General features: G+C 38.3%; 1 protein-coding gene across 2 annotated transcripts in view; it reads left to right on the plus strand.

The window, feature by feature from the left end:
* The window catches only part of SYK (spleen associated tyrosine kinase), a 57,003-nt gene that overhangs the window by 27,812 nt on the left and 2,941 nt on the right, over positions 1 to 26,250 (plus strand). The window contains exons 4-12 of one of the 2 annotated variants that reach the window (XM_084305546.1): positions 9,587 to 9,725; positions 11,178 to 11,259; positions 13,034 to 13,080; positions 14,804 to 14,872; positions 21,597 to 21,690; positions 22,349 to 22,526; positions 23,820 to 24,029; positions 24,457 to 24,646; positions 25,975 to 26,115. In XM_084305546.1, coding sequence (XP_084161672.1) covers positions 9,587 to 9,725; positions 11,178 to 11,259; positions 13,034 to 13,080; positions 14,804 to 14,872; positions 21,597 to 21,690; positions 22,349 to 22,526; positions 23,820 to 24,029; positions 24,457 to 24,646; positions 25,975 to 26,115 — 1,150 coding nt within the window. The remainder of the gene's footprint in view (positions 1 to 9,586; positions 9,726 to 11,177; positions 11,260 to 13,033; positions 13,081 to 14,803; positions 14,873 to 21,596; positions 21,691 to 22,348; positions 22,527 to 23,819; positions 24,030 to 24,456; positions 24,647 to 25,974; positions 26,116 to 26,250) is intronic. The other variant, XM_084305547.1, reaches the window with a different exon arrangement.

The following is a 26,250-nucleotide window of genomic DNA, read 5'->3' on the forward strand; positions in this document are numbered from 1 at the left end:
GGTGCAGCACCCTGCATTTAGACTTGTTGAACCTCATTAGGTTCACGTAGGCCCACTTCTCAAGTTTGTCCAAATCCCTTCAGATGGCATCTCTTCCTTCTATTGTATCAGCTGCACCACTCAGCTTGGTGTCATCTGCAAACTTGCTGAGGGTGCACTCGATTCCACTGTCCATGTCATTGATAAAGTTGAAGACCTTTTTGTCTTGCATGTGCCTTGACATCGCTTCCAGGAGGATCTTTTCCATGATCTTTCCAGGCACAGAGGTGAAGCTCATCAATTTGTCATTCCCCGGGTCCTCCTTTCTACCTTTTTTAAAAAGAGGCATGATGTTTCCCTTTTTACAGCCACCAGGGACTTCACCTGACTGCCAAGACTTTTCAAATGTAATGGAGAAAGGCTTGGCAACTACATCAGCCAGTTCCCTCAGGACCCTGGGATGCATGTTGTCAGGTCCCATAGATTTCTACCTGTTTAGTTTCATCAGGTGGTCTTGAGCCTGCTCTTCACTTACAGTGGGTGGGACTTTGCTCCCCAAGCAAAGCCCCTCCCTCCCCCCCCCCCCCGAAAAAAAAATCTATGGGTCCAGGGAAACAAACCTGTGGCCAGCCCATAGCAGTTTCTCTCTGTCTCGTTTCTCCCCACACTCTTTCCTGCAGAAATGCATGCTCCAGGGGCTACAGTTCCTCCTGGAACTGTCCACATCTTCAAAGGGCAGCAGTGTGCGCACATGGCTGAGGGAACTGTGGTGCCCTCCACGGGGCCTGCTGCAGACAGCTGGAACTGACTGGACACAGCCATGCCTGGCAGAGGGCAGCCCAGCCTCCTCCCGGTGTGCCCCCCAAGCTAAGCATCTCCTCCAACACCCAACGCACTGATTTAACCAAAGCAGAACAATTATTAACAAGCTGTCTGTCTTACATGTCTGGTATCCATAACTGTCAGTATTCCTAAGAGCAGAGATGTGCCTTTCTTTTGAAATTAAGCCAGAGAAGGAATTTCTTTCACCTTAGTAACTTCATTCTGTGTCTGTCTTCTGTAAAGACAGACACAGAATGTCTTCATTAACACCTTCGTGTTAATGTAGCCCCATTATTAAAATATATGAGCACAAACATGTCAATTAAGGTGGTGACGAGCAGCCATCATCTTCTCAGGATCAGAGTCAGTCAAAATCTCCTAGCAAAACAGTTTTTAATTGAGAAAATCCTCATTTGAAAAGTATAAATGTTTTCTTCGTGGCATTTTTGCCTCTTTCCCTCCTTCTCCCCACCCCCACCCCCAGTAAATAAATAAATAAATAAATAAATATGTAATAATAAAATTAAAGTTTAAAGGTCATGGCCAAGAAAGAATCACTTAGATCTATATAATTCCTGAAAGAAATTTCATCACCTATGTAACCTTGCTCAGTACTAATCTATGACTTTTCTGAAGCTTCTCCAAAGCAAAACCCTAGAAATATGTACAGGGTGGATACAGTTCTTCAGTACCCACTGTCTTACTTTACTGATTTGCCCCATTATTTGTTAGTGTCAATGTAGCTTTCATATGCTTCCATATGGAGTAGTTTGTATTTTCAGTCTCAAATATTTATTTTAAAAACTATTAAATCCTCTAAATCCTTCTTTCCAGTAACGTTAATTCCTATCAGGTTTTACATACTAATAGTTTGAGTACTGACATCTCCTTTCTTTAAATCTTCTCCCTTGTCTCAGTCCCTTTTTATTTCATAGTTATTCTCACCAAAGTTACCACTGTATAGGGCTTATGTGGCAAAGCTTTGGTAACAGGACATTGCAGGGGTGGCCTTTGTGAGCAGCGTCCAGCAGTTGCCCCATGTCAGAGCAGAGCCAGCTCCAGATGGCTCCAAAAGGGACCCGCTGCTGGCCAGAGCTGAGCCAGGGAGAGACACTGGTTGGGCTTCTGGGAGAGCAGGTTTAAGAAAAGGAAAAAACCTGATGCTCAACAGCAGCTCGGAGTGCGAGTGAGAAGCAGCCCTGCAGCCCCCATGTGAGTGCCGCAGGAGGGCAGGAGGTGCTGCAGGCACAGGGCAGCAGCAGTTCCCCTGCGGGCTGTGCAGGGAGAGGCCCCTGGTGGAGCAGGCTGTCCCCCTGCAGCCCATGGGTCCCACATGGAGCAGATCTCCACGCTGCAGCCCCCCCATGGGTGGAGGAGCCCCCGGTGGAGCAGGTGGATGTGGCCTGGAGGAGGCTGCGGCCCATGGAGAGCCCCCGCAGGAGCAGGCCCCAGGCCGGAGCTGCAGCCCGTGGAGAGGAGCCCACGCAGGAGCAGGGGGTCTGGGGGGAGCTGCCCCCACCCGTGGGGGACCCGTGCTGGAGCAGTTTGCTCCTGGGGGATGGGTGGATGGACCCCGTGGGATGGAGCCGTGTGGGAGCAGTGCTTGGAGAGCTGCTGCGTGTGGGCAGCCCCCATAGACTCAGTCGGGGAAGGACGGCATCCATGGGAGAGACCCCACGGGGAACAGGGGCAGGGAGTGACCGTGAGGGAGCGGTGGCAATGAAGTGTCAGGGACTGACTGCAGCCCACATTCCCCATTCCCCATTCTCCATTCCTCATTCCCCTTTCCCCATTCCCCATTCCCTTGTGCTACTCAGGGGAGAGGAGGTAGAAGAGGGTAGATGTGGGGAAGGCGTTTTTAATTTGCTTTTAGTTTCTCACTGTTCTAGTGATAGGCAATAAATCGTATTAATCTCCCTATACTAAGTCTGTTTTGCCCTTGATGATACTTGTTGAGTGATCTCCCTGTCCTTACCTAAACCCCATGAGCCCTTTACATCTATTTTCTCCCTCTTCTTCTCTGAGGATGGTGAATGAGAGAGTAGCTAATGTGGAGCTCAGCTGCCCAGCAGGGTAAAACTATCACAGCCAAGCACCTTCATATTTTCAGCCTACTACTTTCTGTTTCTTAGGATCACACTCTGAAAGTCATTACCGAGATGTTTTCTCTGCAAATTGTAAGGAGGAAATATTACAAGTTTGTGGAGCCAAATATTCCCATTGTCACAGATTCACCTCTTCTGAAATCTTCTTTCAGTAGCACAAGAGAGTTTTCACTGATTCCTAGTCACTGAGTAGATAATTACCAACACAACAATGCCATGCTTTCTCTCCTTTTCATTCTCTTGTTTCTTTGCTACTCTCTGTTGCTATTTTTCTCCATTGGAGCAAATGTATATACAATACTAAAATGAAACAACCCTTTTTTATGACTTTTTTTTTTCTAAAATATTATTTTATGCATTAATATATTTCCAAACTATTGTTTCATCATCTGAGTCATGATGTTGATGATATATTAAAATTCACAGTTTTTCCAGTTTATCCCTTGCACGCATTGGCTTTTATGTCATGAAAGTTCTTCTCTTTGGAAAAAAAAATAAATTAATCTATATTTATTAATAAATAAATAAATAAATAAATAAATAAATAAATAGAAAGAGAGAGAGAGAGAAAATGGATTCCTTAGCTAACATTTCGGAAACACAAGGATAGGGTTTGGAGTTAGGGCAGTTTTTTAGCAGACTGGACATTTTCAGTCTCCATTGTAGTTTCTGGTCTCTTAATCTTCTTTAAGCATTCCTAGAATTTTAAATAGAAATTCTTTCCCAGCATTTTCCTGCTTCCTTCAGAGATAGCCAAAGAGGCATCTCTGGTACTGTTTGCAGTGATACACTTGATGACTAGATAGACCTTCTTCCTGTAGGACTGCTTATGTCAGTGGGTGTGCTTAGATAGCTCTGCTGCAGCTCAGAAGGCTTCTTTCACATCAGGTAGATAAACCCTTTGAGAGAAAAATTCTGACTTAGAGGTTCTGTTTAAACTGTAAGATGTGCCACTGGAGCCTTAATAGTTTTCTTTTGCATCTGCAGGGTGCTTTCAAATGCATTAATTGTTCTTACATAGACTGCCTATCTGGCAGGTATAGAGGTCAGTAGCCACCTAGCAGCTGTTGACTCATGCTTCTAGGGAAAAAAACAGGACAAGATCTTGGCCCCGTAATTCAGCAGCCAGACCAGCAAAAGATGTAACGTTGCTCATTTGTACCAGAAATCTATTGGTTTTCCTTCTGAAGTCCTTTTGGCTCTCAGATAAGTAGACCTGTTACTTGCCCATACCAAATAACAAATCAAATGTCTAATTCAGAGACATTTTCTATTTCTGTGGTGGTTTGCCCAACACAGGCTTGCTTAGCCTTGACAAATAAATCACTCATTTTTTAGTTAACTGAAACAGTAGCATGAAAATTGTGAGTGCTAGAGAGGTGCATTGTTTTATATGTCAGGCACACATATTTTGTATTTTTTCCTTACCCAGTAGCAGTGCATATCAGAATCTTCTGTACATCTCTGGACTGATTACTGTGAATTTGTGTTTGCAAATGTGCAGGGACTTTTTTCTCACATTGGTTGAGACACTCAAGTGTGGTAGCTTACTAAAGGATAAAATTTAGAAACATTCACTGTCTAGAAGAAGGTCACTTGTTGAAGTGGGAATTAGAAAGCATCCAGGGAACATAAAGGGAAGCTAGATTTTGGAAAAGATGAACTCCAGAGGTATTGATCAACTGCACAAGCAGATCTGAATTAAGTGCCGGTATATGACAAACAGAATCTTGTTTATTACAGGAAGGATAATAAATTTTAGAAGGTTACAATATTTCTTTATATTCCTTTGCAAGGGTCACTAAAAATGTAATCACACTAGAAATCTGATGTCTGACCTAGCTTGAAACAAAATTGAGTACAGGGGTCTCTGTGAGACCACATGTAATGCTTAGATTTCTTCACCAGTTTATTGCATCACTACAAGATTATCAGAGCTACATATGTTTGTGTACAATAACTATGGAAATAGTTGAAAATATTTCTGATTTCATTTCAAAACATTCTGAATAGCGTCAGAAATTTAGGACTGTCCCTCATACAAGCTGCTGGAAGAGTTATGTGGGAGCAATGTTTCACTAAGGTGTTTTCAAAGGTCTTTTTAAGATTTTTGTCAGGACTGAAAAGCTAGGGAAATAAGAATGTATGTGGGTGCTGTAGAGTTTGTTTTCAAAGCCAAATGTTGAAACAATGCCATGACATGACAAGAAACAGGAATCAGCATCCACTTCTTCTGGAAAAAACATTCATGGAAAAGATTGCCACTCTAGCCACAACATTTGGAGGAAAAATTATAGTGGCAGAATAGAAGGAAAATATGACATCTGTAAGATGATCCAAAGAGCAACTGAAAACAAAGGATTTAAATTGTTTAAAGACTCCATCTGTTTCATTATTATTTTGCATGCCATACAGGACTTTGTTTCTTACCAGAGTTCTGTAAAGTATTAGTTTTTCATTGAACTTTCCCTGGTAGAGAACATAATTATAGAATATGGCAATCAGTGTTATCTAGATGATCATAGTTAATATTATTATTAATAACATCACATACTTAATGTGATTTAATAACATGTTGTTATTGTTGTTAGTAGTATTATCTATGTGAGCTCATGCATGCATGGACCAGTTGAAAAATAAACTAAATATTTGCTAATGGTGACAGACCAGCGGTATTAAAAATACTTTCTCCGCAGTTTCACGCAGGAAACGATTCTCTTAAGTATGTGATAGCTCTTGGCACATCTTACTTTGTCATTGGTGGTGACCACTTCAGCTGTATGAATGTGTGATCTTGTATATGTGCTAAAAAACAGAAATTCTGAAGCTGAACGAAATCTGAAGCAGAAGGAAAATAAACAATAATTCAGAAATACTGTTTAACTTAAAAGGTCAACTTTTAAGGAAAGTCTGGTTGAAGGCATTGCACAATTAGCAGTTTAGGCTCCATATACCTTTTTATGTAGTTCACATAAAATGTGAAAAGTTATGTAAAAAAAATAAATAAATCAGAAAACTGTCTTTAATATGTAATTAAATTTATTAAGATGTACAAGACTAGTCAAGACTGATAAATTGGCTCACAGCACCACTCATAATGGCATCTCTTGACCTTAAGGGACCAAGCTGCCTCTTATATGTCACAATAGTTAACACCAGTAACACCATTTTGAAATAATAAGATCTGAAGTGCAGTCGTTTGTAAGAGTTTACTTGTCTTTTGTCCGACCAAAAAACTGTAGCTGTTGAAAAATACATGTAGCTGCCTATATTTGCATTACTCTTACTGTCCTCCTCTAGGCATTTGACACTACAAGACTGTATACCTAGTTAGGTGCACCATTTATCCAACCTTACAGAGTATTCTTTAATATTCATCTACCCTTATTATGTTTGTATTCATAAATAGACCTGGACATTTTTAACATCAGACAAAATGAAAATAATCCTAGTAAACATAACCTTAATTCAGGGACATTAATTAATGATAACGTTCCTCTTCAAGATGTCGAGCAGTTGCTAGGCTTAGATGGCCATGGCAATTTTACAAGATAAATGACAAAGTATTTATCATTACTATTTATTATTAGACTGTTAACAATGCTTCTGGAAGTAATTAATTCCCCTTCACAGAAACCCACTTTGGAAGAGATTTATTCCCTCTCACAGAAGCTGTCTTTGGAAGATCTGTTTATTTATTTTCAGTTAGGTACATAGGTAGGTGCCACTTGCAGACCACTGCAGCAGGACCATGGCTTCTTAAGGCTGTCTCTGTGCTATGTGCTCCAGCAGCACAGTGGGTCAGAGAGGTCAGGAAAAGATGTGAATCCTGACCAAAATAGCTGTACCGAGAACCATAGCAGGTGCAGTTTTACAGCAAAACTTTAGAAGCAAGGTAGAGTTTAGGAGCAGCGTCCCATATTTTGCTGTGAGCAAAATATATGCCTGTGATTCAGTCCTGCTTGCTAAGGTGTTTTCTCACTGTGCAGCAGACCACAATAGCCTTATCAGGAGATTTTTAGGTTCCATTGTAGATGAACTTGCTAAGAGAAAGTCAGAGGAAGAGGAAGACAAAGCATTCTTTGCTCTCCACTGGTCAGTCAGCACAGGAAATCAGCATGCTGAGAAAATACCTGCATGTCATGAAAAACCACGATGTGTTTCAAGTTGCTTTAGAGACAGTATGCAAGCTACTTTGGTTTTAGAAAAAAACCATCTCTACTTCCCTTTTCCATTAGCCAGTGTCCTGTTCACATCTTTGGCAACAAGAAGCACTCTGCATGAAAAATAGTTGCATGAGTAGTTGAAGTAAAACACCGTTGTAGTTCGGAGTTGAGTGAGTTAATGAGGAGCAGAATTTAATGCTTGCCACTGCAGTCTCTGGAGATGTGACTGCAAGTAGTAGCATTGCATCTGCAACGCCTCCCAGCACTTTAGCAAGGGTGTTCTGCGGTATTTTTTCAGGGTTTCTGAAAAATTACTGAGTATATTGTAACCTTGTCATAGTTAACCACATTATTTGGTATGAAGTAGTGCTGTTTTCTCTAGGTGATAACTGCTGGTGTAAATGCTCATAGGTAATGTCCATTTCAATGTGCAATCTCTGAGAACTGTTTGGCAGATATAGTTGGCCCCAGAAGTCTTTCCTCTTCCCAAAACAAAAACAAAAACAAAAACAAAAAAAAAAAAAAGAGTTTTGAAAACTCTCTTCTCAAATCTTTATAAGCAGCAGTTCTGTTGTCTGATAAACAGCTGGGATTCATTGTCTGGTGTGCAAGAAGCCAATCCATACACGAGGTTGAGTTATTGCTTTTTTCAGAATTGTGCAAGTCTGTTTGGTTACCAGGTGGTTTCCCACAAAGCTGGTGCACCTTAGGACTTCCCATGCAACTCTTTGTGCAATCCCTTATCACAATATTTACATGTTTGTACGAGCCCCTAGCCTCAGGTTGGTTACAGAGCTCTCATGCTAATGACACAACAGAATCACTCTGTGCATCCTCAGAGAAGTGTCCCTTGTTGGGCTGGGGTCTCCCTGGCTAGGGGCATGATTTTTGTTAATAAGGATAGTTCACGGATAGTTCACAAGTAGTTCACATTAGAATACTCTTAATCTTTGTTTTTCAGCCAACTATCCACATTATGTTGATTGGTGATGTACTCAAGGGCATACAGCAGGACGTTTCTATCAAGAATGGCAACATAATGGTCTTCCTGATTAGCAGTTCCTCAGCTAATCATCCTTTAGACACCTCCAAGGCCTGGGTCATCTGCCCTTCTCTCAGAGTACATATTTTATCCCTTTCACACAAAACAGAATTAACTGGTATCACTCCGAACATTTTCTTGGGGGACATTCAAATCCAGGCGTCTTTGATTTGGGAACTTTAAACATTTACTGAGCAGCTCAGTTCTCCACACAGCTCTAGGAAAGAAGTGGTCAGATGGGTTGCTCCCTAGCTTGCAATGGCTCTTAAGGCCCTGGTTCATCAGCATCATATACTGTCAGTACAGCGGGGAGAAAAAGAGGCAAACTCAATGGAGAGTACCTTTCTGTGCACACTGGAACATAAAATGTCTGTGTTGCCCAATCTGTGCTTTTCATAGAGGAAAAATATATATATTGCAGCAAATTTTCAGCTAACTCCACTTCTGTCTCATTATCAGTAATAATTGAACACAGGCATCTCAAATTAAAACCTGCTTTCTAAACTTAGAAACCCTAGGCCAATTATGATGGAGCTGGTAGCAAGCTACCTATTCTGGGTCCAGTCACTAGAAGACATTGTTCTCAATGTGATCTAGCCCAGAGTAAGATTTAAACAGCTATGTAACACAGTGTAGGTATCTCAGTTGTTGCTTCCAGATCTTCTAGAAGCAGGAGATCATGCTGGCTACCCATGAATGTTAGACAGTTATTTTATATTACATTCCATGATTTCTCCTTAGTGAAATTAAGAGCAGATCTATCACCAACTACTGTGTGAAATTCCATGTGAAATTTACATGAAATCTGCAAGAAAGCATTAAGGTCTTTCCAGAAATCAAAAGAATTAATGATAACAGAAATGTACAAGTTATTTTCATTTCCCAGGCAAACCAGAAACTGCTTCAATGCACAAAGAAAATTTTCCTTTTATTCGTATTTCATATTACGTTCTATTTTGTTTTCTCTTCTCACTGTCATCTCTGTTTCAAAATTAAAGATAAATGAGAGAAATCTTATTTTAATGGAGGTACTTATCTGTTGTTTTTAATTTTAGGTCAGCTGGGGAAGACACAGAAGTGTAGCTGCTTATACATGTTGGATCCTGTCCTCAGACTTCTGTGGGCTTTGGTAGGGCTGCAGTGCACAAGCCTTGAAGTGCTTCCTAGCTCAGAGAGCACTTTGTGCACTGCACAATGTTCTGTAGCTGCCTAGCAAAGAGCTCCACATTGTGGATTTTCTGTTGTCATATGTTGACTCGAGATGAAAAGAGAAACTTAGGGAATTCTATCTGAAAACAAATTACACTAAGAAATAAATGAAAGGCTTAGCAAAATGTCTTCAGAAGTTGCAGCACAGATTTTTCTTTGTTTTTAATTCGAAAGTTGAGAAAAGGTGATTTAAAAAAGCATCTTCAACCTAGTTACTCAATGCTAGCAAAGAATAACCCTAAAAATCTCTCTTATTCCTGCAGAATTCGAGAAAGGGACAGCAATGGTTCCTATGCCCTGTGTCTGCTCAACGATGGAAAAGTACTGCATTACCGTATTGACAGAGATAAGACAGGAAAGCTCTCCATACCAGATGGAAAAAGATTTGACACCCTCTGGCAGGTCTGTTAAGTTTGAATTGCTTGAATATCTGTCATCATGTTGCAATATAACCCAGCTTGGCAGTTTGTTTTACTTTGCTGTGTGTCAACTGTCTTTGGCTAAACAGCAGCATGTTTTGGCAGTTTATTTGTCAAGTTTCCAGCTTTTTATGGCTTTCATACATGGATAAAAGGTATGTTAGTGTAAAAATCTAAGTAAGTGTAGAGATTTTCATCATATTTAAATGTGATGTTGAAGCCTCACTGAGTTTAAAATTGCTGTAATCATTATTCAATTAGCTGAACATTCTCTAAAATGGAAGACCATTTGCATTTGTAAATGATCGTATTCAATAGTAGCTATGCCAGGTCTTTGGTTTATGTCCTTTATAATAATGATAAGCAGAATTCTGGGAAGCATATAGGTTGTTTTGGGATGCTGCACACACATTGCATTCTTTAGCATTGAAGTTCCCACCTTTGTAGACTGAATAAACATAGTTTGCTAATGGTTACTTCCAAAATGTGTCTGAACTGTGGTAAAAGTAAATCAAATGATGAGTGGCTAGTTAACTATGCCATAGTTGTTAATAAAAAGGAATAAAACTGGAGAAATGACTGGGTAAAGTGAAGTAAAAACCATGAAGAATTTTCTTCTTGATTAAAACTATTAAGACAAATAAAGCCAGTCATAAATCTAAAATATGTGCCTTTAATTGTATTTATTAACTCAGTCTTGCTTGTAAATATTCTGCATATTTCTTTCCCTGAATAACTGGAAATTTAAAGCAACCTGCAAAACTTGCACATTTTTTGAATTTCTGTAGATTTTTCACTTGCAGACCACCACCTTCCTACCCAAATGTACCAAAGCCAAAATAGCAGTCTCGTACCTATGATAAAATGGCAACAGGCATGGACAGGATAATGCAGGAACACAAATGTGCACAACTATTGGTACTATACATTTATTAATTGTTTACATCCCATTCTGAGTCTGGAGCCCAAAGAAAGCATTACATACATGTAGAAAGATAACTCCTGCCCTAGAGTTTTGACCATCTTTAAAATAAAAACTCAAAAACAAACAAACCAAACCAAAACCAAAACAAATAGGTAGAAGTCAGAGGTGTGAAAAGAAGTTATTTGCTCAGAGTTACAAAGCTGGTTCATAGCAGAGTCAGATGTGGAGTGTGTTATTTTGTAAATCCAGTTCTTGGGTGAGGTTCCAGATTCAGCCAGGAAGTTGCTTCAGAAACATACACCTCTGATAGAGAGAAGTAAAGATGGCATAAGAGTACATGCAGTAAAATTCTGCTGTATGCCCAGTTCATTTGTTATAACATATACCAAATAGTGTACATATGCATGTGATCATAAGCAGACAATCTATTTAATAATACCTCTCTTACCTTTTTTTTTTTTTATCTCTTGCTCTTCTTTCTCTCTTTTTTTTTTTCTCTCATTCTGTTAGTTAGTTGAGCATTATTCATACAAACCAGATGGATTATTAAGAGTTCTTACCATTCCCTGTCCACGACTTGGCTTAGAAAGTGGTGAGTTATTCCTATTATTTTGAAATGTATAAATAGCTGTGTTAAAGATGATAAAAAATGTGTGCATTTTTTTGACTTTAAGGGTGGGTGGGTGCAGATTTCTGTAGATGCAATTTTAAATTTGGATTTAAAAAAAAAATAAATTCTAACTTTTCAAATGAGTTAAGATCTGCCAGGTCATGCAGGATAGAGTCAGATCCTGTACCTTAAGGGATGATACCACCCCCAGCTCTAAAATTAACGTCAGATCCAAAATGCACTTTACTGATGAAAATGGCAGTCTGTTGTACTTGGCCCGTACATGCTAACAGCATGGTTGTCCTGGCACTCCTCTTCTGGTGACCTTTACTTCAAGTGGAGACTGGCATGCCAGCAGCTCTGGTACAGGCATTTTTGGTTGGGTGCAACAGGACAGGTGAGCTGCTGGTAGATGAGGACTTCCCATATTGGGGAGCACAGGAGACAGGCAGTACAAACATTTGGCTGCACCTGATGCTGAAAAGGGGGTTCTTTAAACTGCCACAGTGCCTGCAGGAATTAATTTCTGGGAGGGTTAGGGGTATCCTGACCTCCAAAGCGCTCTTGGGCCTCTTTCTTTTTTAATCCCATATGGCATCTGAGTTCACAGAATCACAGAATCACAGAATTTCTAGGTTGGAAGAGACCTCAAGATCATCGAGTCCAACCTCTGACCTAACGCTAGCAGTCCCCACTAAACCATATCCCTAAGCTCTACATCTAAGCATCTTCTGAAGACTTCCAGGGATGGTGACTCCACCACTTCCCTGGGCAGCCTGTTCCAATGCCTCACAACCCTTTCAGTGAAGAAGTTCTTCCTAACATCTAACCTAAAACTCCCCTGGCTCAACTTAAGCCCATTCCCCCTCGTCCTGTCACCAGGCACGTGGGAGAACAGGCCAACCCCCACCTCGCTACAGCCTCCCTTGAGGTACCTATAGAGAGCGATAAGGTCACCCCTGAGCCTCCTCTTCTCCAGGCTGAACAAGCCCAGCTCCCTCAGCCGCTCCTCGTAGGACTTGTTCTCCAGGCCCCTCACCAGCTTCGTCGCCCTTCTCTGGACCCGCTCAAGCACCTCCATGTCCTTCTTGTAGCGAGGGGCCCAAAACTGAACACAGTACTCGAGGTGCGGCCTCACCAGAGCTGAGTACAGGGGGACGATCACCTCCCTAGCCCTGCTGGTCACACTGTTCCTGATACAAGCCAGGATGCCGTTGGCCTTCTTGGCCACCTGAGCACACTGCTGGCTCATATTCAGCCGACTATCCACCATCACTCTCAGGTTCTTCTCTGCCTGGCAGCTCTCCAACCATTCCTCTCCTAGCCTGTAGCTCTGCTTGGGGTTTACACGGATGAAACCTAGTCATCTCTTTCACTGCTTGCCAGGACAAAGATAATCCTGCCTGATCCTTGTCTGATTCTTGCTATTCCAGAAGTGGTCTTGTCTCTCTAAGGACCCCTCTTCTCTCTTTCTGACTGGAAACCAGCGACATGGTGTACAGATACGACCTTACTTTTTACACTCCCATTAAGGCAGTGCACATATCTTTGTTTCTGTAGCAGCAAGTAGCAGAGTGTGACTGCCCCACATTAAAGCAAAAAGCCAAGAAGATGGGCCAGGAGAAATGCTGCAATATGATCTAAAAGCTAGAAAGTTGCCCCCCTGTGTAATTACGTATTTATTTTTTGTAATTATTATTATTGTAGTACATTTCTAACCTTGTTCAGTATCTTTCTGCATTTGATTCTTTTACAGATAATGTTGTTTTTGACACTCGTCCCCTTCCTGGAACCCCTTCAAAGGTAAGAGTAAGTGGTGATATAGCAGTAAGTTCATTTAAGAAGCCCTACAGCCACATAATACTCTAGGAATCATACAACTTGGATGTTGTTGCAGTATTTTTTTTAAGGGATTGTTTTAGAAGTAGGTATCAAATAAGCTTAACATTTCTGTCATATTTATTGTTTTCATCAGATTTTTGTACTGAGCTGTTAAGCATTTAATTTTGTGAATTTGTTTTATATACACAACATACGTGGAAATTGTGGTGTTTTCATATATGTCTCATTGAACAATATGTTCAAAATGCCTCATTGAACATTAGCGGTCAAGTTGTCTAGTGACTGTATCATCACTTGGAGGAGAGATATTGCTCTGTTTAAATTGCCCATTTTGAGACTGCTGGCAGAAGCAAAATGAAGGTTCACTTTATTGAGTAAAGCCAAATATTTTCATACCTGGTGTATGCAGTTAACATCTGCCTTTGCACAATGGTTTGAATCCTTGTGCAGTGAAAATAATAATTTTCACTACCAACTGGCGCTGTTGCTGTCCTTGATTAGGTTTTAAAATTACTATCTGCATATATTTGACTATCTAATACAAACATTTGAGTTAAGGACTATTACCATAAAGACAGTGCAAATGGCTGCTAGGTGAAGTGCTGGGAGTTACTCTTGTTGTAAAAGTATAATATGTAGACATGTACTACATTCACCACATGCAAACACTTACACCCTTACAGAATTTATTTATTGTAAAATAATAAAAGAGTGCCTTGGGTTTCCTTTATTCACAATTGGAAAGAGAATTTTATGAGATAAAAGAAAATAACAGATTCAATAAGCCTTTTCAATATGCAGTTACTGAATTCTCATACAGCTATGAAGAGGGTCAAGGATTGAGAAAGTTTGTTCTTCCATCAGGAATAAGGACTGCATAGCTATATTTGAAATTTTTATACCTTTCTATGTAAAATCAAATAATCAAATAAGCTTGGAAAAAATATAATTTCAGTCCAATCATTAGAAAAACTATTTTTTGAGCTAAATAGAAAAAAATAATAATTTTAAGTGACTAAGGATGTGGATCACATTACTATTTCAACCTGAGCAAAATGCTTGCTCAATAAGTACTGCAGTTTTAATTAGGCAGGTATGATCTCTCAGTGACCACTAGAAATGCTTACTAGTCACATTTAATTGCTTTTAAAACATAGTTGAATTTTTTAAAGGTATCTTTATAAGAACATAAGTGCACTTGAAAAATTTAAGGCCTGTTCATTTTTGCTGGAATTAATGTCAATTTGCGTGCTTTTTGCTTCAATAGCCATGTTTTTTGTAAGACCAAGGGGTGGTTCCAACTTTGCTTTACACATTAGTCAACCTTCAACACGCTAAACTTAACAACTGATTCATATAACTTAATATGTTTGGGAGGGGTTTAAGCTCAATAACAGAGGCAGAAGAAACATGGTATAAAACAACCAGGGAACGGGAAGTCTGTGAATTACATGTTGCTTTAAGATACATGCACAGATCCAATTTGGTTTAAAATAATACTGTCTAAAGAAAATTTAGTGTTAAGATTTCATACACTATATTTCTTGCTTTATTTTTGTACTTAACCAGGCACACACAAGAGAAAGGCTGGGTTATGTTCTTTTGTACTACATCTGTTTTGTAAAATACCTTCAGCAGTTTTCCTGACACGTTTACTGTTCCTCTTTGACATTGTGGTTTCTAGAGTTGGGCAAGAGGTGGAATTATCTCAAGACTCAAATCGTACACCTTTCCAAAGGCTGGCAGCAAAAAGGTGCCTCATACAGTCTTTTTAGGTTTTTGGTTGAGTTAAAAGGACTTACACTTAACTAATTTCCCTCTTCCTTTTTCCTGTTGGCTTGCTGTTACTGAATGTGTGTCTTGACTACTAACAATCTGATTGTGAAGATTTTGTAAGCTTCTGCTTTTTTTAGTAATCATCTGTATAATTGTAGCCTTAACTAAAGCAATAGCTTTAAAGAATTTTTTATAAAATGGGAGGGGAGGTGTGAGGGGGGCTATTTTCAAGTCATTTCTCACATCCCAAAATATTAGTACTGTTCTCAACATGTGTGCAGATAAAGTGTAAATGATAAAATACTTCAGAAAACACTTATAGCAGAACAAAGTGATATTTCTAGCAGTAAATACCATTCCTAATTAGAAAATTGGCTTGCTTACTAGATTATTTCTGAGCACATTTAGGGAACAATTTGTTAATAGCAATCACAGAATGTATTCTTACAGAACTTGTGTGCACAAATCTTGTTATACATTGAAGTTTAGGAAAGTGTGAGATTTTGCAAGACCAAGCAGAATGGGAAAGTAGATGTCAGGGTGTCAAAGGGAACACAGTCTAGTACTAATGGCAGTGTTGCTGCATGGCCAGAAAATGATACTGTCCAGTAATTGGTGCAGTTGTGAAGCATGTAATTAATTATGGGCTTGCATGCTGAGAATAATATGTGTGTCCCTGTTCTACCCACGAGTCTCTCATTTTATTTGTTTATTTATTTATTTATTTATTACTGGTTGCTCTGGAACAAAAATGAGCAGGCACAAAAAGCCCTAGAGATACACTGCTGTTCAGAAAAGCTGTTGGACACATGCTATATTCGATAATCCTGACAAAAACAATTACTCTTTTTTATACAACTTCAGTTCATTTTTATATTAAGGTACCAGTAGCTGCACACCCTCAACATTATTATAGGACTCTTGCCTCATTTTTATTCTCTGTCCTCTTATACAATTATGTGTATAATATCTGGGCATTTTCTAAAGCTATCTGGAAAAAATTACCTTACTATCACGTATTAGACAAGAGGGATATTTTGGCTTTGTTCACTGCTGTCTGTTCACATGATAAAACCTGTGCTTCTGTCAGGTTGCTTTCTGCAATAAAACGCCTATATTCTGCTTCCTAGGGAATGCACACAGAGTACTAACTGAAGCATAGAGAGAAAAAGCAATCATTTAGGAAAATAATTCAGAAGTTTGGATCATAATTTTTCTTTAAGCACAAATTTCATCATACTGACAAATTCAGACCCTAAAGAAAACAAACAAACAAAAAGTCCAGCTTTTAACATTTCCAAGATTAGCCATCCATTAACCCCGACACAGAGAGCTTACCTAACACACCTAACACCCTTACACCTGGTTACTTACATACAGCTACTTCTCTTATGTCAGACAGTAAAGCCTAAAATTTACACCGTTATATTTTTTCAGACTTGCAAAATGTGTTGGTTGTCATTATTATTATTATTATTATTATTATTATTATTATTATTATTATTATTATTATTATTATTATTATTATTATTATTATTATTATTATTATTATTATTATTTCACGAACTGGTTATTTGGATGTATTTTTAGCACTATGATCAATTTTTTTCCAGCTGTTTTACTCATAAAATTGTCATTTTAGACTATTTAAATGAACTTCTGCCACCTAGTGGTAACCTAGTTTTAGTCAAAGCTCGTTGAGTAGTTGGCTACCATGGTCTTTGTCATGCAGCATTTTGCTTCGCAGTTGGTTTAGCAAAGCAAGATGTCTCTGTGGCCCTGTATATACGTTTGGTTTATTGCAAATCAGGATTACTAACGTGAAAAGAAATAATACTTTCTGTATTGATTGCTTGCATAAATACAATATTTACTATCAAATAACAGTCTTTACTACATAAATTAGACAGAGAAATGGGAGCCTTTTCATTCATATTGTAAAGCAAATAGTAAATGTATCTCATTCTCAGTGTAGCAACTGGATGCTGTTATACATACATAGGGGTTATCCTAGCGAGGCCTTAACCATACACAGAAAGTGTTATTCGTTTTATTAGAGAGTTACCTTTGACTCAGATCAAACTCTCTACCTCCTACTTTCCTCTTATTGTGGATATAGCTCTGTTACTACAAGGTTGCTACATCAGTAAAGTCAGTCCCTAATAAGGGAAATAATAACATATTTAGATTAGATTAACAATGTATATCTGAAAATTTCAACCAATTGAAATTAAACCCTAGCTAAAATAAAATAAAATAAAATAAAATAAAATAAAATAAAATAAAATAAAATAAAATAAAATAAAATAAAATAAAATAAAATAAAATCTTTTCATGTTAAAAAATGGGTAAGGTCATAGCAGCATTCTAGTAGGAAAGCATGATATGACATCTAGCCTCACAGTTTACAAGAGGTCGTACAACAAGGTAGCACATAAGATGTGCCATTTTTAACGGGTTCCTCTAGCAGAGTCTTCATATATTATTTTTTTAACTGTAAGAGCAAGTTCATAGTTATGTTGCCCATTCTCTGGTTCTGGTAAGAATATAAGGAGTAATCCTCTAGCTGTATACATGGGCTTATTTGTCTTAATACGTGGGCTGTATTAAGACAAAGCTCCCTTTGTCAGGAAGACCTGCAGAATTAAACTTGCTGCTTTTAAAGCAAGGACAGGAAGGACTCTGGATTTGAACGACCGTTAACTAAAAGGCAGTTTTTATTGTACTATTACCCAGGCCACCATATATGCAAAGATAGAGACCTCCTGCACCATTTCTAGACCGTGGCTCTTGACTGCAAAAGAAAAATTCCAACCTTTCTGTTAGAATATCCTGTTCAAAGGCAAGCAGGGTGCTACGTGTCACAAATACATAATTGTCAGAACTAAGGAAGAGAATGCTGCTGTTTGAGGTTTTCTGAGTGCTACACAATATTCGCAAATTACTCACATGAGCTGAAAAGGTGAAGCATCAAATTACAGTTTAAACAAATATTATATATACATATATATATTATTAAGCTATTTAATTGAACTGCAGCAATGGGGAATATCATTCCACACATACATATCTATTAGTTAACTAAGCTAGCCCTAATGATATGTAAGACATTATCACTCATCTTCACATGAGAATCTTTCTGAGAAAGAATCCACTCAAAACTTTGTTAGATTTGGCGTTACTGTGTCATCTACAGAGATTAATTCACAAGAATAGGAGTAAAGCACTCCTTTTTAATGCAGTTTCTAAACAAGGTGACCCAGTCCTTTCTGATTCTTTTGTTTTGTTCTTGAATTATAAAGGAAAGGAAATGTCTGTCTACCTCTCACATAAAGAGTCAGCTATGTCATAGTCAAAAGTATATTTTTACCAGGTTTTCTGGACTGGTGAAGAGCTTCTTGTGAGACATATGAATATAGTGTACATCAGTTTCTTTGTCCAGTGGAAAGTAGGTCAGTTCATACCCTGCGACCTATTTTCAGGGATATTTAACTACTTCTCTAGTGCCCAGGTAATACTAACCACATGAAAATATATGCCCTCTGAGGTTTTTAAAGTTTGAGGGGCTGTCTAGTACTGTCTTAGCCTACTGAACTTCTAAGTGTTTCTGCCCCGTAGTTCAGCAATAATCATATAAATCTTACTTATCAGATTTATACAAGGTATTGCAGCGGAATTACCATCATTATATTTCTGCCTGCAGCGTTTTGTTGCTATATCAAACGAGAATCACTTCTTCCAGCACAAAGTTCACGGCCATTTGAAAACCTGAGTTTATTACTTTAAAGGCCTTTTTTAAAGAGCTTGTATCTCATTTCTCCTAAGCGTCAGCTGCAGTGACAACAACTGGTGCACAAACCTTTTACTCATGTGAAGACTAGAAAGATTTGCTGATATTGTACTCTATGTGGGCTTAATTTATATTCCTCATCATGTAACAGCAATCACACAAACTCTAGCAAGAACTTGACCATTTGTGGAAAGAAAACAGGGCTACCATACTTCGTTTCATTAGCCTGGAGCTACAGATGTGCTTCACATAATTGTGACAACAGAAAGATTTCAGTGTTTTAAGTGAGAGGTATGATGTGGGACATTCCAAGGCTTGGGTTCAGATACTCACATCACACTTTAGGTTTATTGTCAAGGTACTCCTCAGAATGAACAGAGAACAATTGATAAGTCCTACTAAAGCTTTCAAAAAGCATGAGTCCCAGAACAATGTGGTGTCTTGGAGATGTCATTTACTGAATACTTTGCATTTCTGTCAGAAAGACTATTTTAAGGATAAAGTATGCAAAAGGTATATTTTGAGACTGTGATTGTATCATTCCAAAGTATCTGAGAACTTTTCTTCCAGTGTCTTGGAAGCTGCCACTGAAGATTCAACATCTGAGCTCCTTTCCAAATTTGTCAACATATTTTTCTCCTTTTTTGACTCTCTTGTTTTGGACTTCTTGGCCAAGAAGTATTAAATGGACGCTTCCATAAAACCCATGCAATGTAATAATTTGCAACAGCTTCCTTTGTACATATATCTATCTCACTACAGGTATTAATGTCAGCCTATATTGCTTTGTATCCATTCAGTGAGTTACCCATTACTAATTATCTTTTGGACTGTAAGATTATCTCCCTGTATGTACACTTAACTGCAGAAGCAAGAACACATCTAGAAAACCCCTCAGTGGAACTAGAGCCACTTCTCAGTGGTGATAGGGAATGGGTCATAGTAATTATCAGTAAGATTAAAAAACAAACAAACAAACAAAATAGGGGTCTTGGCATGTTCTGAAGCAATAGAGAATATATTAAATCCACAAACTAAAATCACTGTGTCCTCAGTAACTATAATTCCATCTGATTTGACTTTTCTTTGGAAAAAAAAATAGCATTGATAGACCATAAGTATTTCCTTATATATCTGGAGATAGTGTAGGGAAAAGCTATCCTAAGTGTGTTCACAGTAAAACTAGCAGCCCATTGCTTGAGGGGTTTAGGATTGAATTTAAGATTGAATTCCAATTTTAGTTCTTTTTTTTTTTTTTTTTTTTTTGTTAGTGATTTATTTTTTTACCAAGGCATATGTCCTGTTTGTAAAATCAAGTGATTTAGGCCTTGGATGTGCAGGTCTTAACATGTAGATCTGGCAAGGTTTACCTGGTTAGGAAAACAAAATCAGGACTGAGGAGAAAGAATGGATCTTGTTCTATATCGTTCATCTCCTTATTCTTGAAGCTGGCTGGTCAGTTTTGTCCCTGGCCTATCTCAGAGCTGTGTCAGTACTCATGTGGATTACCCTGACAGCAAATGGCCTTTCAACACCATTCCGCAAGACTGAATGACTCAAGTCAGAGATCTCTTACCATCTCTGATGCCACCACACTCATCCTGCTAGGTGAGAATCTTGCTGAGCGTTTGTTTCCTACTTGTGGTTTGCTGTGAAGTTTGTGTAGAAACCTCTTCTGCTTCATCCACCTGGGCATATCACTTCATTATGATTTAATAATCTGTACATCCTGGGTCAAAAAGCTGCTTCCAAGTGATAAAATGCCAATTAACTCCTAGACATTTCCCTGTTTCTTCTTACTTGCAAACCACAACTGTTTCAGGCAGAAACTTACACCACTGAAATCTTCAGTTATTAAAAATAATGATATACTTGAATATTTGCAAAACAGATTTATCCAGTATTCTGCAAGTACAATGCATCTTTATTTCCTACTAGAACTGAGCAAACTCGTGTTGATCTCTGAATTTCTGGTTTTGAAACACTCTCTTAGGAAAGTGAAGTCATTCATCACTAGAGTAAAAATTTAACATTGAGAAAGAAACATTACTGATTTACAGAAATAATTTTTGTAATTCCCTGTTCTTAAAAGTAATGTCTCCCTGATCACAGACAGAATAAAGCAGGTTATAAATTTAACTAACCTATAGATTATTTTGTGAGATTCATCCTTCAACCAAGCAGCTCCAGAATGCACAGTGTTTCTTCCAGATTTATTTGTGTTCTCCATGAAATGCTTCTGACAAAAGCAACAAAGGCAGAGGAATAATATTTGAATCAGATTTTCAAATGTAGTAGAAATTTGGTAATTTTCTCCCTCCTTAGTCCAGAAAGAGCAGACAGGCTTGCCCAGAGTATCTGGTCCATGATGTTCAATCATTTGAGCCTATTAAAATAATTTCTTTTTTACCCTTGTTTCTTCCAAGTTGAGACACTCTACAACATCCACAAGAAAAACAGGGTAGGGTTTTTGTTTGTTTGTTTTCATTAGTACTAGGAACTTCTCTATGGCCAAGGTATAGTGAGAAAGAACTTGGAGGGGGAGGAAGGACAAATTATAGGGAAATTCTTAGGATTTGCAATGTTACATAGCAGATTTGAAGACAGCATGAAAATTTAGTATCTGCAGGGTAAGATTTGTGCATGACCCATTCCAGTTAATTCTCTCAGATCAAATGTTCTGAAATATTTGCAGTAACTTTTTATGCTTTAGCAGTGTATGTGTAATTTGGCCTGCATATATACTCTAGCAATAGCCTCCAGAATGAATAAGCTTTGTTTGATCCTTTTCTTACTCTCTGATTCTTACCTATGTGTCTCTTGCAATCATTATGCCATAATCCTCTGGAAAAAAATGATTTTAACTTACATATATATTGCTAAACTTAATAATTCTATCTGTGTGCTACAGCTTCAGCCACCTATTGGCTCCCCATCTGATGACCAAGCAGCTTTTAATCCTTATGTGCTACAAAGGACAAGAGGTCTTATGGGAGCAGAGAAAGGTAAGCAGAGTAATTTATGCTATGAATAACATCTGTTTCCTTATGTGAGAGGTCTTCCCTCTACCCACATTTCTTTTTTCTTACTTATATTTCACACCATGTTATGTATTGTTTTACTGCTATCATAGCTCAAGTCTGGTAGCTGAGACTGCCAGATGTCAGCGTCTGTAATAGAAGTGATTTAACAGTAATCCCTTTTTTGCATGTTGAAGTGGAGGATTATTATCTCTTTGACTCTAAAAGCTGCATCCTTACACTTCATAGAAAGCATCGTGCCCCACTGAATCCACAGTGCCAAGCTGTTGCCAAGGCTTTCTGTGAAATGTAATTAAATATTGCATTCTGAGTGAAGAATTGTCTGAGCACTAATGGAAAGCACTAAGATGAAAGGCACATCTTTAACCCTTCTCCTGTCGAGGATCCTCCTGGCAGTAACATTATGCAGTTATTCAACAGCTAGCACGTCACCAGGTAGAGGTCACTCTAATTTGGGATGTTCTAAAGTGCCTGTGGCTGGACTGCATGTGGTTTTGTTATAACGCATAAATCAAGCCCAAAGATGCAGCTGATAATCCTGAACATGAATGTGGTTAATATAAAACTGTGGCAGCAAAACAGTCTCATGTAATCTCTGATATGTTTATTCACTGAACTGCAGGTGATCAGAGAGAGGCTTTACCCATGGACACTGAGGTCTATGAAAGTCCATACGCTGATCCAGATGAAATGAAACCAAAAAATGTCACTCTTGACAGGAAATTGTTAACCCTGGAGGAAGGAGAACTTGGCTCTGGCAATTTTGGTACTGTAAAGAAAGGGTTCTATAAGATGAAAAAGTAAGTATTTATTTCTATTTTCGTAAAGTTTAATACATAAAAGCTTTATCGCCTATCTGAGCAGAAGTAATCTTACCTTGTCATTTGGGTTGACAGATTGTACCCAAGTAATTTGGCCTAAAATTCACCAGTTTCTGTCTTTGTACATGGAAGCATGTGCACTCATTTTCTTCAGTTTGCAAACATCTCTTGGCTGCAACGTAGTCACCCCCTAGCTCTTATTTTTGTCTGTGAAGTGGGGAAATGACCATTATTACTATTTACTCTCCTGTCCAGGATAAAATAGAGTGAGAAGTCCCATGCCTTTTCACCGCACAATGTATGGGCAGTCATTCCCCTTATTCTTTTCTTTCACAACTGCAGTCTTTCTGAGAGAAATTGTGTAGACTGTCATGCACAGTTTACCTGGAGCAAATGGATTTTCACCTAAACTAATCATTCTAAATACCTGTTTCATGAAGCTGCAGTATTGATTTTCAAGTAGACAGAAAATGTTTTGGCCTCCCTTATCATGCAATTTCAGTAGGAACAGACCCTGTTTAAACTGGCAGAAGTGGGAGCACCTGACTGTGCATTTTCGTAATAAAATGTTATCAGTATGTTGTTTAAGTGCATGGACTGATTATGTATATACTTTCACCATTCAGAACCGGAGGCATTTCTTTTACTGAGATTTTCAGAGCCAAGGAGGATTTTTTATTTTCCAGTGCAGTCTGAGGGGATTTGAAGGGCTCTGGTGCCAGCTTGTGTATTTGCTAATCCTGTTTCACAGCATTTGTTCACATTTGAGCTCTGCCATCTCATCAGTGACTTTTTCACTTGTATGAGCTGTAGGCTGCAGGAGCAGGCTTAGTTTCTCTGTAGGTCAGAGCACTGCCTTGGGGCTTTGCAATGCTGCATGTTCTAGTCTCACCCCCAAAACACCTCAGTGCTGAGAAAGGCCCTTGTAGTTTTTCTTCTGGGAACTCTTTAGTAAATCTTTCCACTATTTCCTGGTCTCTTTATTAGTTGAGGCTAGCCAGAATGGACAAGATAATATTGTAAGGTACATTTATTTCAAAGCTTGTTTAGACCTTTTGTAACTACTTTAAATTTTCTTTCTATTCTCTTTCTTTTGCTTAGCTGTCCTCTGAGCATTTGATAGAGAGTTATTCCCATTACAATCAGTTTCTTTTCTGTCTTAGTGTTCAATTCTGTCTTTTGTCACATTTTGTACTATGTACAGAGAAGCATCAGTTGAAGATTATGTACATTTTTCATCAACTAATCCCAGAGTTGGATTCTTCTTTGTAGGGGTGCCAAGCCAGTGGCTGTAAAAATTCTTAAGAATGAGAGTAATGATCCAGCCATAAAGGATGAATTACTGAGAGAAGCAAATGTAATGCAGCAACTGGATAACCCATATATTGTCCGAATGATAGGCATATGTGAAGCTGAGGCCTGGATGTTAGTAATGGAAATGGCTGAACTTGGGCCACTGAACAAATTTTTGCAAAAAAATAGGTATGTAAACTTTGATTCCTTTTCATAGCATTTATCCAAAAGGGGAAAAACAGACAGGTCTTTTTTTCTGTCTTTAAATTCAGGGACATTTTACATTGAAAACACGTTTATCTAATAATTAGTTACTGTAGTTACTCTTCACCTAGACATAATTATCTTGCAGATGTCTCCAAACTGTCAAACCTTTCTGGTAAAATAGTGCATTCTGCATAAATTAAAGAATTTTCAGACGTTCTTCAATTGCTCATTTGTTGATATGTTCACATATTGTCTTGTTCAGGACATTCTTATGCTACCTGTTAAAGCTTAGCTAAACACAAATGGATCACATTCCTAGTATGATGTGAGGCAGTTCATAGGGAGAATTTGCAATTGAACTTGAAAAATCATGAAAATGAACTCTTAAAGATTCAATTATGATTTCCAGACATGTCACGGAAAAGAATATAACAGAGCTGGTACATCAGGTCTCCATGGGGATGAAATACCTGGAGGAGAATAACTTTGTGCATAGGGATCTGGCTGCAAGGAACGTGCTATTAGTCACCCAACATTATGCCAAAATCAGTGACTTTGGACTTTCTAAGGCTCTTAGCGCTGATGAAAACTATTACAAGGTAAGGTTTACACAAGACACCAAAGCTGTGTATTAACATATCTTAATGAGATTGTTTTCAGATTAAGTACTGTTGTTTTTAAGAGTTGAAAATAAGAAATGCTATGTGTCATCTATTGTTTCATAGTCTGCTAGTGGGTCATGGATTTTTTAAATTAGCGATTGTTAAGAAATAGGGAGGGAAAAGATAATCCCTTACTTAGTTGCTTCTTTTATTTACTATCGGTAAATTTGTCATTAGAGGGTAGAAATTTTCCATAGAAATTAGACATTTTCTGCCATAAAAGGGGGAAAAAGTCTTTGCTGCAGGTAAGAATTTAGTACATGGTTTTCACCATGTCCAAGGAAAATATAGGCTAGCACACTGTGTGACTAACACAATTGTATTGGGGGATTTTGTTGGAGGAGTACAGTTGGTAAGCAATCATTGATCTAGGAAAAGTTTGTTCAGATTAGTTTTAACTTATATGGATCTTTGTACAGCTAAAGAGACTTAAATAACTACCACGTTTAATGAGGTAAAAACATCATTGGGAGACAAATGTTCTAATCCTGTCTATATCTTCTTTGCTGATACGTTGCTATTAAAGTTAAAATTATTTATTCTTTCTGCCTATTTCCTTTCATCAGTTGTTTAAAAACAGTAAGTCAGACTATGAAACACTGCAGAGAAGGAGCAAGCACATGTTGCCTTCTTATGACCTTCCTATGGGAACAGTAACTCTTGCCAGAAAAGGCAGTAGCATCTTAAATCATTGCCACTAGCCTAGCTTGTCAGAGGTTTGAGATCTGGTATCAAAGGCCCATTCCTTTTACAACTTCACAAAATACAGCATGATTATATTACCAGATCTAGCATTGTGCTGGTATGGTTTGACACCTGCATTGTTGTGACACAGTGTTATGGCATAATTTAAGCAAATTGCAGCTTGCAGCTGCTTTGAAATGAAATACCGACTTAAACTAAAAAGAAGACTCAGTGTAGCTAAGTAGATATCTCTTACCTCCTGCAAAAAATAGACTAGAAAAATCTTTGAAAGAGCTTAAAATTGAATGCCATGGAAAACATAACTCCAGGTCCTTCAGCTGGGCTTAGCTATACCATAGCGTTCATTTCAGTGTGTTATTTGAGTCTGGAAAATTAAGAACAATTTTGTAACAGTTTTGAAGAAGCTTCTGCGTATTTTTTCTAATGCCATTACATTAGAAATACTTGGTACAAATGTACGCAAATCTAAGTTAAATTGGCTTATAGGAATTACAGTGTTGTTTACTACATACTACTGTCTCTAGACTGCTTTTTTTCTTTTCTGTTATTCCTTATTTTAGGCACAAAGTCATGGAAAATGGCCAGTCAAGTGGTATGCTCCAGAATGTATGAATTTCTACAAGTTTTCTAGCAAAAGTGATGTCTGGAGCTTTGGGGTTTTAATGTGGGAAGCTTTCTCTTATGGGCAAAAACCATATAAGGTGAGTAGTTCTATCTGGCAGTTCTTTTACTGTAAAAATTCAGAGCAAATTTTAACCAACACCTTTCTTATTCTACCTGAAAGAGTAGTTACAGGTTGAAGAAGGCCTTAGCACCCCATCTTCAGGTTGGAAATT

Source organism: Netta rufina (assembly GCF_964035555.1).
Source record: "Netta rufina genome assembly, chromosome: Z".
Taxonomy (NCBI): Eukaryota; Metazoa; Chordata; class Aves; order Anseriformes; family Anatidae; genus Netta; species Netta rufina.